Here is a 15,279-nt window from a genome sequence, read left to right on the forward strand (position 1 = left end):
GACTGTTAAAATTGCAGTGGCCCAGCCCATGATCATATTTTATTATCTTCAATATTAATGCACTAAGGCTTAAACAGCTGTAGGTCTACGTGGTGTATGCCTCTTTTATCTTGGTTTAAATGCATGGTCTATAATTCGCGCTGTAAAACCATAAACGTGACATTTATGGTTCCCACAGGCCAACAGATGCGAAATGACTTCCACACAGAGCTGCACTGTCTTCATCCAGTAACCAATTAAAGTGAAGGTCAGAGCAAACGAGCAGCTCAGCGCGCGCCTCTGGCACAAACTCAACCCGGTAACCTGGAGACACGGAGAACCCGATCAGTGTAACTCAACCCCGAGCCGACATTTTACACACCTCGCTACATCTCTAAACACTTATCCACAGGAAACATGTAGCCAGTTATGTATTTATTTATTTACAATATAGGGAAGTTGTTGTTTGTAGTGCTTACTTTAATGCGCAGGACTCCAGGATGTCGTGCGTTTAAGGTGTGTGTGTGAGTGTGTGTGTGTGTGTGTGTGTTTCCGCGCATGATGCCTAGCAGGCAGAAGAAAGTGCTGTTCTGTCTGGCTGCTGTGCTGAGTCTAGCCTGTGTGCTGATCGTGGCTGCGGCTATGGGAGGAAGGAACTGGGTGAAGGCGACTGTGCTGTGCCAAACAGGCGCTCAGCTGGTTAATGCGACTGGATCTGAGCTGGACAAATTCATCGGGAGCTTAAACTACGGCCTCTTTCATGGACAGAGGCTGAAGCAGTGTGGACTGGGGGGAAGACCTTTCTCCTTCTCTTGTGAGTAACCCAAGCAGCTGTGTCAGTCTTTCGCCTTTAGAGACCATAATGTCAACCCGCAGGTTTGTATGAAATGAAAACCCTAGGTTACAGTACACCTATAATAACGAAATTAAAAGTAGCATAGGTCATATGGAAATTTTTATTCTCTCTCTCCCTCTTAGACCTGGGTACTTTTGACTTTTGGGACTTTTTCCAAGCCTCCAGGATTTTTTTTTTGATTTTTTTTTAAACACGTGGCTTGAGATGCGACTTCCAGTAGTATTTAATATGATCGCTGTGTGTGTGTGTGTGTGTGTGTGAGAGTTTGTGAGAATTTAATACTAAAGCCATAAAATTACTCCTTCCATTAACTCACTTTGAAGACAGCAGTGAGGAACACACCACAGAGGCTGCACCAAAACCTCATCCACATTCCCTGTCAATCATAATCTAAATATACTAATTGAAATCATGCAAATACAGGAGAGTTAAATGTGATCTTCTGTGCTAAATACACAACTAATAACAGCCTGCTATTAAATTCTCCAGCTATTAAAGTCCAACACAATTGCAAATTCATCCATTCATCTTCAGTAACTGCTTAATCCTTGTTCTGGAGCCTATCCTGGGAACACTGGGTGTGAGGTGGGAATACACCCCGGATGGGATGCCAGTCCACAGAGCAAAAAATTTTCAAACACTCAGTCACTCCTAAGGCAATTTACCTAGGGCAATCCACGAAGAAAAGGGAGAACCCACCGTAAACCCACACAGACACGAGGAGAACATGTAAAACTCCACACGGACAGTAACCCAAAGCTCAGGATCAAATGGGGACCCTGAATCTGTGATTGCAAATGAAAATGCATTGTAATATCTAACGTAACATTATAGGCTTTTATTTTAAAAAAAAAAAAAAAAAAAAAAAAAAAAAAAAAAACATCCAAACAAAAAAGTTTCTGTCAATAGTTCACAAAAAAATTCCATCCAGAAATTTGATCACACTGAGTGGCAACCCTACTTTTGGCGGATGTCCCATGTTAATGTGTGGACACACACAGATTCCATTTAAAATAAATAAAGTGAATCCATTTCATTTTTGTATCGATTGGTTTCTCAACAAGCCCAAATTTGAGAGGTTTCGCATGACCAGTGCCCTGCTTCAGTGACCAGTATTGCATTGACTTATTGATTTAACTCTAGTGGCTTGTGTCAGTATTAATGTATTTTTGGAACGTTCAGCCCAGGTAGAAATTTAATCTGTAAAAATCCCCTCTAAAGGTTCCTGTAGGATCCTTTAGGGCTTTCTTTTGTCTGAACCCTTAAAAGTGCCTCCAAGAATCGTGCTGCAAATGTACTTGGTTCCCTAATGGATCCTTTTTTTTTTGAGAGCATACTAAAATACAGTATTTCTCACATTTAGTCAGATACTTGTATCCAAACATTTATTATATATATTGATATATAGATCTATATATAGATAACATACATACACATATAACATATATAGTATTTTTGAGTCTCACTCTTTACCCAGAATAAGTAGCCTAGGCCTACAATATATCATTCATAAGCTTCTATCAAATATCCTGAAATAATTGTTCACATGAAATACAATATGAAGTAGAATACTATTTAATGAATTACTTAACTTCCATTAAATCTCCTGAAAATACGGTCTTTCTTTTCTGACTCCACTACAGGAAATGTGCTTAGGGAAAGAGAAGGGTATGTTAACTGTTATTTACATTAGGTTATATTTTGATTTGTGAATATAATATTATGCTGTTCTTGCTCTGTATAGTTTTTCCTGACCTGGTGGATGTGATCCCAGCTAGTCTGCATGTGAGTGTCATCATCTTCTGTGCAGTGCTCATCCTCTTCTCATCTGTGTGTTCTGCCTTCTTCATGTACAATGCCTTTGGAAATCCATATGAGACACTACATGGACCTTTAGGCCTTTACCTGTGGAACCTGATCAGCTGTGAGCCTGCATGCACGCACGCGCACACACACACACACACACACACACAGAGAGACACAAATAAGTTTTGTTATCTAAATGCCTTGATTTAGTGGTTATTGTATTGTGTCCCTCAACCCCTGCCTGCACAAAGACATAATCACACACACAGATACTTCACTGAAAGGTCTCTTTTGAAATTCATCAATGTGAATCTGAGCCACTATAATTTATTTTTCCATACCCCAGAACTTGTTTTGTGTACCTTTTAGAGACGCTTGGGATTGGCTTGCATAATAAATAAATAAAAGCATGGAAATATGCACTCTGTCCAACTGGCTAACCCACCTCTAGTGTCAGATGTCTCTGTGAATCATATGCTGATGGACAGTAGCATTACAGTGACCTGTTTGACCTGCCACCTGTTCCCATTAAGAAGTAACTGTTTGACTGTTTGGATGGCAAATTAGGACAGATATGGTACAGAGTACAAGAATGACGTTATATTACATCTAATATACTGTATATAATCAAAAGCACAATTAAAGCACATGTTAAGATTCGTAAAATCTGTAAATTTCCATTAACCACAAAGGTTGTCCCTTTGTGCAGGTCTGTGCAGCTGTCTCATCCTGATCCTCTATGCATCAGAGGTCAAACTGCATCACCTATCTGAGAAGATTGCTAACTACAAAGAGGGCACTTTTGTCTACAAGACACACAGTGAGGCATTCGACCGCACTTTCTGGCTCATATTCATAGTTTTCCTTGTGCATGGCCTTAACATCCTTCTGATCCGCCTAGCGGGCATCCAGTTTCCCTTCCAGGAGGCCAAAGAGTCAGATGCCAATACGGGTGCAGCAGATCTCATGTACTGACCAGCCCTATTGTCCAGTAACCACCCCCTGGATGTGACATCCTACCACGGCTATTAGTGCTCCTCAATTGGAGTCCCGCATCTTGCACCATCTGTTGTTCTGATTTGTTTACAGCTGAATAGATGCCACATCCGAGCCTCTTTAGTTGCATCTTTTCACTTTCAGATGAGGAGCAGACTTGGAAATGGTCCTGGCTGTGTGTGAGAGATGAACCTTATCTCATTGTGGGGAGGCTAGTGGAGGGACCCAGTCTTTCAGCCGATCTCCTGATTATGCATTCTGTTAACTGCCATCTCAATTAAGGCTCAGGATTTTAAATACCTGTTGAAATGCAGAAATGGGTCATCTCAGCTTTGTTTTGTGAGCATGGAAACTATTTATTTTTCCATAGTACATGCATCTTTCAGATTCTAAGTAACATTACACTACACAATGGTTAATTTATTGGGTAATGCTTTTTTATTTGTAAATAATAAGTGTGTATACCCCTTCTTAGATGTGCCAACGATCCTAACTAATGAATAGCATTCAATTATAAGAAAGAATGTTTACTCTAACCCCGTGCAGAGAGACTTGTTTGATAATAAAAGGCAGAATTAATTTTATTCATATGAATTTTGGTTATCATGAAGAATGCAAAAGGAGTTGTGAATGTTAATAGTCAAAATGAACTTCAAAAATTCAACTGATTAATCTAATTTGATGTCATTACAAATAGGATAGAATGTCCAAACTGTATGGTATAATAGCAATGATTAAAGCCCTGATGAAACATCTGAAACATTGACAATGCTCTGGTTGTGAGAGGAACCACATGTATAGGGTACATCAGAAACTGCATACAGGCTGCAATTTAATGAGTCTGTTATCTGCACACTTGCAGATATGTGGCATGCCAGCTGCATCACTTACTCACTGGAGTTTTGAAGAAGGATGTTTGTTAAAATTTCAAACAAATGAATTGTTGTTACTGAGATACTACCTAATTCAGTGTCTGGTTTAGCTAGTGTTTTATGGAATGCATATTATGTACACGGACAAACATTTTTTACCCTCTGCTTGGTACCAGTTTATGTAAATGTAACCTTCCAGTTTTAGCTGGTGTTTTCTTTCTCTTGACTACATTGATTTACACTTTAAATAAAATGTCACTTACTCTGTATATAATGATTTTTCAGAGTTTAAACACCATCTAAACCTGTGATACAAGTTTGTGTGCAAAGCTAAATTATTTAGTTATCTAAGTGGCATTTCCAATCTTCTAATCTTTTAAAAATGAATAGATAAAATGCATTCATTTGCCTCCAATGGCTCTTCAGTAGCTCCCCTACAGCTTCAGGTCTACTGAAAATAAAGAAAGCGAAAACAAAGAAGTGTATACAGGGAGCTCTCTAGCATCCTCTTATGGACATTTCTTTTTGTTCATGTGTCAGATTACTGCACTATATCAATCTCTACAGAAAAACAAACACCCAACTGGTTTTAAACTGAACAATTTATGTTTACATGCACCACTAATAATATTGAACTGTCCATAAAAAATGTTATATCATTTCTTAACAAATTCACTGACAAGACTGTAATGCGAGTCTTGCCAGATATGAAACGTATCTCATGTATGTAAATGCAATTTACATTTGAGATTGAGAGATATAATTCACAACCAAATGACAACAGTGTATACACTGTTCACATCAGTTCACATCAATAAAAGATTAGATAATGGAAAATCTGCACTACTGTGAAATGAAAATGAAGCTCTCCACCCACTATCAGAAGAAAGGAATGGGATGCCGTATGAAGTTGCGTGCACTACCACTTACCTCAGTTTGTCTGAAACAGATAAAAAGGGGGTTTTGTTTGTGGTTTCTAACAGGTTAGAACTTTAGGTGAGGTATGTTTTCAAAAAGTCATCTCAAAAAACTACAACATCAGCCTCTCACTAAACATGGAGGGAAGAACAAGGTAGGATTTCAAAGTGTTTTTTTTTGTTTTTTTTCTTAGCTCTATGATAATGCATGTGTAGGAGATGCAAAAAAGTAAAGATAACTTATACAGTACTCACCAATAAACATTGAGAAACATACTTAGTGCATCAAAGGATCACAATCATAATGGCTAAATATACAAAATTAAGATTTGTGTCACTTAAACTATATCATGCCATATCATTATAATTATATTTCTTTTTCAATTTGAAAAGGCATATGTTTATATATAGCACATAATTGAACTCTAGTTTTGTGGGTATCTATATAAATATGCCCTAGAGAAAATATATTCAGCTTTTGTTTTTCATGTGTTATGTTTTTCATTCCTATCACAAGGTAACAGTAACAACAACAACAACAAGTAATGTTAATGCTGTACATCATCAAGAATGATGTTATAATAAAATTAATATCCTGAATGTCTCATATAAATCTAAAGGAGAAATGACTATACACAGACTGCAGTGTATTCCCTGGTGGAAAACAAACAAACAAACAAAAACAATAGAAATCATCACAGAAATTCTAATGGTTTCCACTACAAATACCATTACAAACCATTAGCTAACCATTAAAACCATTACCATTACTGGTCCTTAATGGTATCCACTAGATAACATGCCACCAATAGACGGCAACAAATTACCAGTAGAGACCCACAGGGACCATTACAGTTTCCATTAAAACCAATACAATTCCCATTATAACCATGAATACCATTACAAATTCTGTGTGGGTTTCTTTCTTTTTTTTTTCTTTTCAGCAGGGCTGATATTTTATAACTTATACATTTTCACCCCAAAACCTAATTGTCCTAATTGTATTTTTGCGTGGCTTATTTTGAATCAAAGGTTTAAAGATTAGAAAAAAGGTCCTTAGTCACATTATTTTAGCATAATCATCATTTTAACTGTATGAACAGAGAGTGAACTCGAGGATCCCAGGAACAGTCGATGGGACCACAAGATGGCGCCTTTGAGCTGCTCTACTGCCTCACCACTCTACAAATAAAACTAACCGTAGCACACGCATTTATGTTATTAAAAAGGTATTTAGCATTTGTCGTTTCCTGCCATCTCAAGAACGAGTCTTTAGAAATAACCAAAGGCTAATGCTAATTACCTGTGGTGAAAACTGTGAACTCTTCGGAGAGGAAAACCTTTAACACACGGTGTTTTAACTATTTTCTTCTCTCTCCAAAATGAAACACTATCAAACTAATGATGTCTGTGGTGTGGAGACAGGCCTTAGTGAGAACTGTCGGGAGTGTATACTTGCTCACCTTGTCTCGAATCACTGTGTGGAATCAATCCCAAAGCTTTGGAATCGACTCTCGAGTGCCCAAGACTGGAACCGGGGAATTAACTCGTTTAGGAATCGACTCCCAGACCTTTCAGATCGGTGGAACCGGAAGATGACGTCATCGCGGCGCTGCGTTGTTCCTAGTGATGGGAATTACGGCTCTTTTCAGTGAGTCGGTTCATTTCACTCAGTTCAGAGTAAGAGCCGACACATCACTAGTTGTTCTGCTACTCCTGAAAATCTGGTTCTGCAAAAGTGTCAAGGCAAATGTAACTGCAAGGGTAATTTGGGTGAAAAAGTACTTTAAAAGTCCCAGTATCCTAAGTCAGTTCAGTGAATGCAGTCTGGCTATTTATGGTGTGTGATTCATCCTGATGCTCTATGACATCTTGATACTTTACTTCTGTTTTGAGATTTTTGACACTTGCCACTTCTGCTGTTCCGAAAAGTCTCATATAGATACTATAAAGATTTCTGTGGATACCGTTTATTCGAGGGGTGTCCAATTATCTGGAAAAGGTCGGTGTGGGTGCAGATTTTCGTTCCAACCAAGCAGAAGCCGCACCTGAGTCTACTGAAAGCAAAGGTCAACTGATGACACAGGTGGAATCAGTGTGGCTCCTGCCTGATTGAAATGAAAACCTGAAGCGACACTTTCCCTTTGTGGATAAAATTGGACACCCCTGATTTATTCAGCTGCTCAATCTCACATTGATACTGTAGACTTGTACATAAGAACTGCTGTTATAATCATAAAGACTATGCCATTTATACTGAACATCCTTTCGACACACCTGTTTGTACTGTTTGACTTTACAGTATACAGTTGTAAAAGAGTAATGATTTATAATCCCACTATCTCCTACAGTATCACCCAGAAGAGGATGAGTTCCCTGTTAAGTCAGATTCCTCTAAATGTTCCTTGCTCATATTGTCTCAGGAAGTTCCTTGCCACTCTTGCCTCTGACTTGCTCATTAAGGGCCTACATCTACATCTGGATTTCTGCAAAGCTACTTTGTGGCAATGTCTATTGTTAAAAGTGCTATACAAATACATATTGAATTGAACTGATTCCAGTAGGCCTTATAATCTCCAATTGTATATATTATGTACACTACAGCTGTAGTGTACCTTAGTAAACAGTCATGATTGTGTAACAGGTATACTGATGCAGTTTCCTTTAAACCTATCTTCCTCTGGGAGAAAAAAGCTCAGGCTTCCTCCAGCAACAATGGCCTCACTGAAACATTCATGGAGCTTCCTGCGCTCGCAACAGTATAGCAGGTGAAGCTGAATGCATGTGCGGTATGTCTGTCATCTGCAGATGGAAAACGGGCTTGAGAAGGCCAGTGACAAGAACACAGACCTGGATGACATTCTGAGTCAGATAGCAGAGCTGGACAAATGGAGAGAAATATTTGATGCTCGGGGGTGAGAAATCTGTTGTGGCATTTTTCTAAATACGCTGAGCTGCCAGTTTATTAGGTACAGCTACCTTACACATACATTCTTTGACTATTTTATTAAGTAAACCTACCATTCAGCCGTACTTTGTATACAATTACTGACTGTAGGTCATCTATGCTAATTTATCAACTGTCCTCTGTTCCTTCCTACAATGGATTGGACCTTAATAGGATCATTAGCTGTATTACTGGGTGGTGGAACTTTCTCAGCCCAGGAGTGACACTGACATTTAAAAACCCAGCAGCCCTTCTGTGCATGATATGCCTGTAACAGTGCCACACATGTCAGTGCCACTCATATCATCAGAATGGGCTTCCATAAAAATATCTGGTCAGCGGTGGTCCTATTGTGGTATCTGTTCATTAACAGATGAGGTGGAATAGGACTGAGAAATTATATACTGCAATATATGGACTACAGTTAGTAATAATATAATTGTATACCCGTATGTTAAGTATACCTGATAAAAGGAGCAATGAATGTAAGTGTAATCTAGGTGTACCTAATAAAGTGTCACATATTTAGTTTCATATATTGTCTTGCAGGTTGGAACTACAAGACTGTTTTGAAAAAGTAAGTCTATAATTTTTATTTGCCTTTATTAGATGACAGCTAATCAAGTGTGAAGCACATTTTTGCCCTGGTGTCAGTGTGTATTTGAGTTTTATGTGGGACAACATGATAACCCGAGACCTGGGCTCTCAGGTAACTGCATATCATTCGTGTCTGACCAGAGGGATGCTGTGTGTTTATGTGTGTGCGCAAGTGCATGTGTGTGTGAGTGAGTTCTGCTCTCCCCAACCTGATATCCCCTGAAAAACCTGGGCCACTGAAGGAGGTCTAGACATGAATGCTTTGGCTTGTCAGCTGCTTTTTCTTCTGTTTTCCTCATAAGCATCAGACCGGTTCATGGAACTATGTGTGAAAGTGAATTTTGGCACAATTGCCAGATGCATGTAGCCCCTGTAATGGAAGATTATAAGCAGCTGTTCCAGAGCATTAGCACTCTGCAGCCCTCCAGGCTTGGATACATTGAACTGCTTCAAGAGGAGGTGAAGAGAAACCAGGATGTGAGTGATCTGCTGTCGATAAAGGAAATGTTTGCTCATAGCAAGGAACTGATGCTTTATATGTGTCTGGATTTGTTTTTGGATCTTATGCCATTATGCAACATCTGTGTGGAAGTTATAAACTATTTGAGATGATATGAGAGAAGGAGCCTGTGAGAGAGCGCATGAGAGAGAACAAAACAGAATTCCCTGTGATGCTGGATATCATATTCCAATTTTAAGCCATTGGTTCTTTTTACGCAGTTGCAGTTACCCATCTTCATGGAGCAGAGTTGTGGACATGTTTTCGCATTCTTAACTCTATTTCTTTCTTCCTCTCTGACTCCTGTAGAGACCTCTTGAGAGGCTTAAAGCTGAGGAAGAAACCGAGGATGTTTCACGGTCTCCTTCATCCCATTCATTCCACAGCAATGCCAACCCGCTGATGGTGCCCTACTCCATCCCTCGTGCACTAGTCGTCTCTCCCAGTCTGGGTGGACACCCAGTTTCACCTGAACTTGCCATGGTGAGTTACAAAAAACTAGTCTGTTACTTAATCCCAGTGGGCCTCCCTGTGTCCGTGTCTTACAGCAATACACTTTGAATGATTTATTAATGTACTTCCATAGAGGGAGAGTGTATCAGTGAGGATTTTGTAGTACACTCAGTTACAATTACTGTATTAGCTTTGAATTCCAACTCAACAGCACAGACGTTGCTGTGCTTCACAACACGTTAACAACTGTGCTACGTTTGATCATTACTGATGCTGTTATGTATGAGGCCTGTCTGATCTTGTTTCTCATACAGAGTCTGAGGAAGATTTTGTTTGGAAACACATTCCACATCTTCAATTATGAGTGGAAGAAATCCTTCTTTAAGTTCCGGGAGCCATATTCAAACCTGTCCTATGCTTTGGAGGCAGAAAGAGTGAGTACTTTAATACAATGTCTCTATCAAATAGATGTTTAATAAAGCATTGTGATCTTGTATTCATGTCTCAAGCCATGGTGGTGGGCAAGTTCTAACCAGTTGCAACTCAGTGCTTACAAATGCACAAGCAATTTCAAATTAGACCCACATCTGTGCTTTGTTACTAATGTTTTAAGATCCAGACTAAATGCAGTCCAAGACCACCAATAGGTATATGAAGTAGTTATAATTTTCTATTTTACATGTCCACAAATTTTGTCTAGAAAAAATGTTTTGAAACATTTTAGAACTTTTTAGCAGGGCCTCTTTTAGTAGTATATAATGCATTTGTATATATATACATATATATATATATATATATATATATATATATTGTATTTTTATTGATCGGCTGTGTTTGTGATGTAAATTAGGACACATCAGGTAATGTTATCTTCTTCAAAATTTTTAATTTAACTCCAGACTTACTGACACTCCATAAAAATGAACAAAATTAATACATAAATCAAACAATGCATGTAATGGTTGATATTTTGAACGTAAAGGGATGTTATATAGTTGTATTTTTGTCAAACATAATCAGTTTTTTAATTAATGAAATTTTTATTATTGTCCAAGACACTGATTTCAAAATGGTTTGTTTAATTATTACAATTAATATTTGATGTAGCCTCCTCTGAAAAGAATAGCAGCATCGAGTCCTTTTCTTAATGTCTAACAGGATTGGAGACACTTGGACATTTACATTTACTTTTCAAGCTTGTTTATAGTCCTAGGTTTGTGTCTGTGGATGCCCTCCGCAAGCCTGTATTCAGACCACAGGATTCAAATCTGAAATGTGAGACAGTCATTGCAAAACACTGATTTTGTATTGCTGCAACCACTTTAATGTTGTTTTGGATGTATGGTTGAATCTATGTAAGTCATTAGTCATTTGGGGCTTTCAGATTGTCTTGACTCCTTATACAATATGTACATTTAAGCATAGACAGAAGATTATATATCTCACTGAGATGGAATGTCAGACTACTTCCATGGTCCTATAATCAATCACATTGCTCAGCTGGTGGTATAAATATTGCACATAAGTGAAGAAAGGCTGTGTTCCAGTTTTGAGAAGTAGATTAACTCATCTCTTCTGAGATTAATCATTCTAACTCTCGTGCCTGTTAATCACTGTTCATCTTGTTCATCTTGTTAGATGTGAGTAAGCTTAAAACATTACTGAATAACTTATCTAAAGATCAGTGGCATATTTCAGCTCAGGTGTCTATTTGCATGGAAAAAGGTCAACCATGATGTACATGAAACAAGATGATCTTTTATGATTATTTAGGACTAGCAGTTTTCAAATGCATTATAACATTAATTGGTCAGGGATCAGTGGCAGCTGAAATGTTATTCATGACTATTCTGAAGCGCATGAGATGCCATGGAGAGATTTTCTGTCTTTTTCCTAGACTAGGGTTTTTTTTAGTTTAAGCTTCTTTCTTCGACATGTTGGTCTGTTTTCATTTTGGTTAACACCTTCCTACATAACTCACACTGCCATTTGACTACCTGCTGATAGCGTGAATTAGCCCTCACTTCATCTCTACCTAAAGAGAGCAGTGCAGCAGTGCTTTAGTACTTTAGTCTGTCCAGTTCTCTCACCTCCTCATTTGTTCACTCTGTTCAAAAAGATCAGGCTCCAACGATTTTACTTTTATGCTAATATCACTATCAACTCCACTGTGCCTTTCATCTAGTAGATAGTAGCTCTGCCGAATCTCTGCCGTAACACAGTGTAACTGTGTTGTATAGCTGCATTGCATTCTGGAAGTCCAGTGTTTGCTGTCTGTTCTACTTCTTCTATTGGATTTCTGTTGAACACTATTATCCCTTATGTTTAATATTGTTGAACTAGCAATTACCCCTGTAACTTCATAACAAAAATACAGCACCAAGTAACTGATTAGCACCAGAATTACTAAACACATCACAAATATTGCAATATAAAAATATTTTATTGTATTTCAAGGTGGACATTTCCTTTAACAATTCGCTGAAAACTGTGCAGGGCAAGAGGTCCCCAGGACTATAGTTAAGAACCCCTGCTATACCTGATATGACAATTTATAGCACGCTGAACCCTTCATTTTGCAGGGGGGAGCCCGTGCCATTCAGATGGCAGTCCAGGCCCACATTATCAAATACCTGCTTTTCTCACAGCCATTGAGCTCAGAGTGCTGTGGAACAGAGAGGTGAGGAAAGAGTCATGTTCTGTCCTCAGTTGTGTGATCTAAATTATACAGTGAAAGAAATTATTAATCATAACTGTCGTTCTTGTTTGCTGTGTGCTTCAGTCTGTTGGAGGTTGGGGAGAAAGAGCAGGAGAGGGCTTTGGCTGCTGCTTTGGCTGATATTTTATGGACAGCTGGTGAGGAACGTACTGCCACCGTCTCCTTGGTTACGCCAGATCGCTGCTTCACCCCCCACCTGGACTACAAACTGGACAACTTCACAGAGCGGGTACTGTTTACCATGCAGTGTCCAGTATCATTTTCTCAAACCACAAATGGCCTCTGAGTGGGTATAGTATATACACTATACCCAAATTATACTGGGAGAGTTTAAGTAGTTTGTTTGGGTCACTCTTTGTTTTATAGTTGCAGCTTTTCACCTTTAAAGAGAAAGAAGACGTGACAAAATTTATATATGAACATATTCAGTGTGTGAGTATTTAAGGACACATTTTGTATACATTTTTGCAAAGTAAATTAATGAGTATTTTATTTGTTTGCTGTCTATATTAATTAAATATAGTGCATATCTATTCTTATCCTGTAAGTTCAATGAGGAGGGAAGCCATGGAGTCATTCTCTTTCTGTATAGCTTGATCTTCTCAAGGTCGATTACTAGGTAAGTTAGCAATTTTTATCAATTCAGGTGACGCCTGAACCCCCCACTTAGATATACACTAAAAAAAACCCCAGGAGTGACATGACAAATAGCAGCAAACAAACAATTAGGGATAATTGTTTCTTGAAAATTAGATCACATATAAAAACAGGTTTGAAATCCAACTAACTTAAAGATACTTTTTTATTCAGTTCTACTCTCTTTTAGTGTAATATGTAAGGAATAATACATGATGGGCTTACTGTTATAAGACAATAATCGAAAACAGGTTAGTATGATATGGCCCAGTATGAAGCAGAATAATTGTTATTACCCTGAAGTTGAATATTTTCCAAGAACAGTATGTCCTACATTGCAAAAATACACATACATCCTTCATAGCAAGTGAAAATATCTTTAACATAGAAAAATATTCATATTCATTTTTTACTAGTTTCAGACTTTAAAATGTTCATATTTTATTGGCATAATGGATTGGATAATTTAGCTTTTTTCTAGAAATAAATGCTTAATTTTGTTAATTTTTTTTGTAATCTGCCAGTTATACTATTTCAAGCTTCGAATTAGTAAAAATGTTTATAAATAAGATTAATAATGAATAATGCTCCAGCTATACTGTCAGCTGTGCTGTTATAGAAAATTAATAAATTTCTGATAACACCTGACTATCACATTTGAAAATTTAACAATGCTGTGGTAAAAAAGGTTCAGTAAATGAAGAGCTTCATGAAAACAACATAGAAAGTAATAAAAATTGTGAGAAATGACTTATCATAAATGCCATTGAACGTTTACTTGAGAATTTCCCCTCTAACTCTCCAAGACTGCAAGAAGACCTGGATTTCAGCACGACTCATCTCTTACAATTTGGCTTGGGCAACTTTGTTTGTCGCCAGGTAAGCCAATTGTATCTCTTTACGAAAAGCTGTATGCAGCTTTTGATATATTTATGTGATATTTATGTTGTCTTGTCATTTTCAGGAAAAATGCTTATGGTTTTAGCTTAAACAGAATATTTCGACTTAATCCTAATGGCAGAAGTGTTGTAGCAAAATGTTTCAGTGTGATTCAACACCTGCTAATGATTGCTAGTGCTTGAAACCTAACTATCTGCATTCATTAGGCTCTTTTAAACCTGTTGTTGACCGGCCGTGCCAGTCCTAACGTCTTCAACGGGAAGTTGTTGTGTGATGAGCATGGCAACGCACTTGACCAACCTCTCCATGGAGTTCTGACTCGGAGCAATGTGGGATACCTACACTGGAGCCGAGAGCAAGCAGAACATGCAAGTCTGCCTGCTGTAAGTCCTATGAAGAGCTTATTATACTGTACATAAAGGTTCATCATCGAAATCCTGCAAAACCAGTAATTCTGTACCTAATTACTTCTGCCTCAGGTGGGAAGCATGTTGAAGACACCCAAACTGCCTGTTTGGGTTTGCAACATCAATGGCACCTACAGCGTTTTATTTAGTCCAAACCGATCTCTGCTGTCTGACTGGAAGATGGAGCACCTCTTCCACCTCTACTTCTACAATGGCCAACCAACCCAAGTCAATACTGCAATGCTCACCATAGGTTATTCGACCTGCACAACACTGTCTGACTTAACTCCTTAACCGAGAAGGGAACCAAACTAGTGAAACCAGATGGCGCACATGGTTCAATGGTTAATGCCCTTGACAAAAATGATAGGCAGAACACACACAGAAAAACAGAAACAGAAAGTCACTACAGTGGAGGGCAAGTAGGTGAGGAGAAATAATCCATTTTTTTTATTAATCCTTTGTTTCAGACACACATTCTCATCACTGGGAGGCTAAAAGCAGAGATGGTCAAGGAGACCCTGAGAAGAGGTTCCCCTCTGTGGAGATGACCATCAGGACTAAATGGGAGGGAGCGGCAATTGACTGGAATGGGACAGTACCTTTCTTCTAAGAAGGTTTAGCTAGCCATTGATCTCAATTTAGGAATTTTTTTTAAATACAAAATACATATATGTGCTATGACATGCACATTA

The 15,279-nt window shown here is 38.3% G+C and overlaps 2 protein-coding genes and 1 long non-coding RNA gene across 4 annotated transcripts; 2 read left to right on the plus strand and 1 right to left on the minus strand.

The window, feature by feature from the left end:
* Positions 1-176: 176 nt before the first annotated feature.
* Positions 177-5,236, plus strand: clrn1 (clarin 1). Of its 2 annotated transcripts, XM_034310465.2 has the most exons (4): positions 177-793; positions 2,580-2,759; positions 3,351-3,461; positions 3,543-5,236. In XM_034310465.2, exons 1-4 carry the CDS (start codon positions 538-540, stop codon positions 3,614-3,616), a joined length of 621 nt encoding a protein of 206 aa, XP_034166356.2. In that variant the 5' UTR covers positions 177-537; the 3' UTR covers positions 3,617-5,236. The 2 variants fall into 2 exon arrangements, with proteins under 2 accessions (XP_034166356.2, XP_026790777.3); XM_026934976.3 differs by having other exon boundaries at positions 179-793; positions 3,351-5,233.
* LOC117599038 (uncharacterized) lies at positions 787-7,015 on the minus strand. Its single transcript, XR_004579471.2, has 4 exons — positions 6,890-7,015; positions 2,591-2,765; positions 2,428-2,486; positions 787-1,620 (listed from the first exon to the last, which is right to left on the minus strand). It is a non-coding gene; the product is annotated as an uncharacterized LOC117599038 (long non-coding RNA).
* A 1,194-nt stretch (positions 7,016-8,209) lies between these two features.
* On the plus strand, positions 8,210-15,197 carry mindy4b (MINDY family member 4B). Its single transcript, XM_034310463.2, has 12 exons — positions 8,210-8,341; positions 8,923-8,950; positions 9,779-9,952; positions 10,237-10,356; positions 12,505-12,602; positions 12,705-12,870; positions 13,008-13,073; positions 13,190-13,260; positions 14,084-14,156; positions 14,384-14,560; positions 14,657-14,837; positions 15,055-15,197. Exons 1-12 carry the CDS (start codon positions 8,235-8,237, stop codon positions 15,195-15,197), a joined length of 1,404 nt encoding a protein of 467 aa, XP_034166354.2. The 5' UTR covers positions 8,210-8,234.
* The last annotated feature ends 82 nt before the right edge of the window (positions 15,198-15,279 follow it).

This window comes from Pangasianodon hypophthalmus, chromosome 14, assembly GCF_027358585.1.
Source record: "Pangasianodon hypophthalmus isolate fPanHyp1 chromosome 14, fPanHyp1.pri, whole genome shotgun sequence".
In the NCBI taxonomy this organism is placed as follows: Eukaryota; Metazoa; Chordata; class Actinopteri; order Siluriformes; family Pangasiidae; genus Pangasianodon; species Pangasianodon hypophthalmus.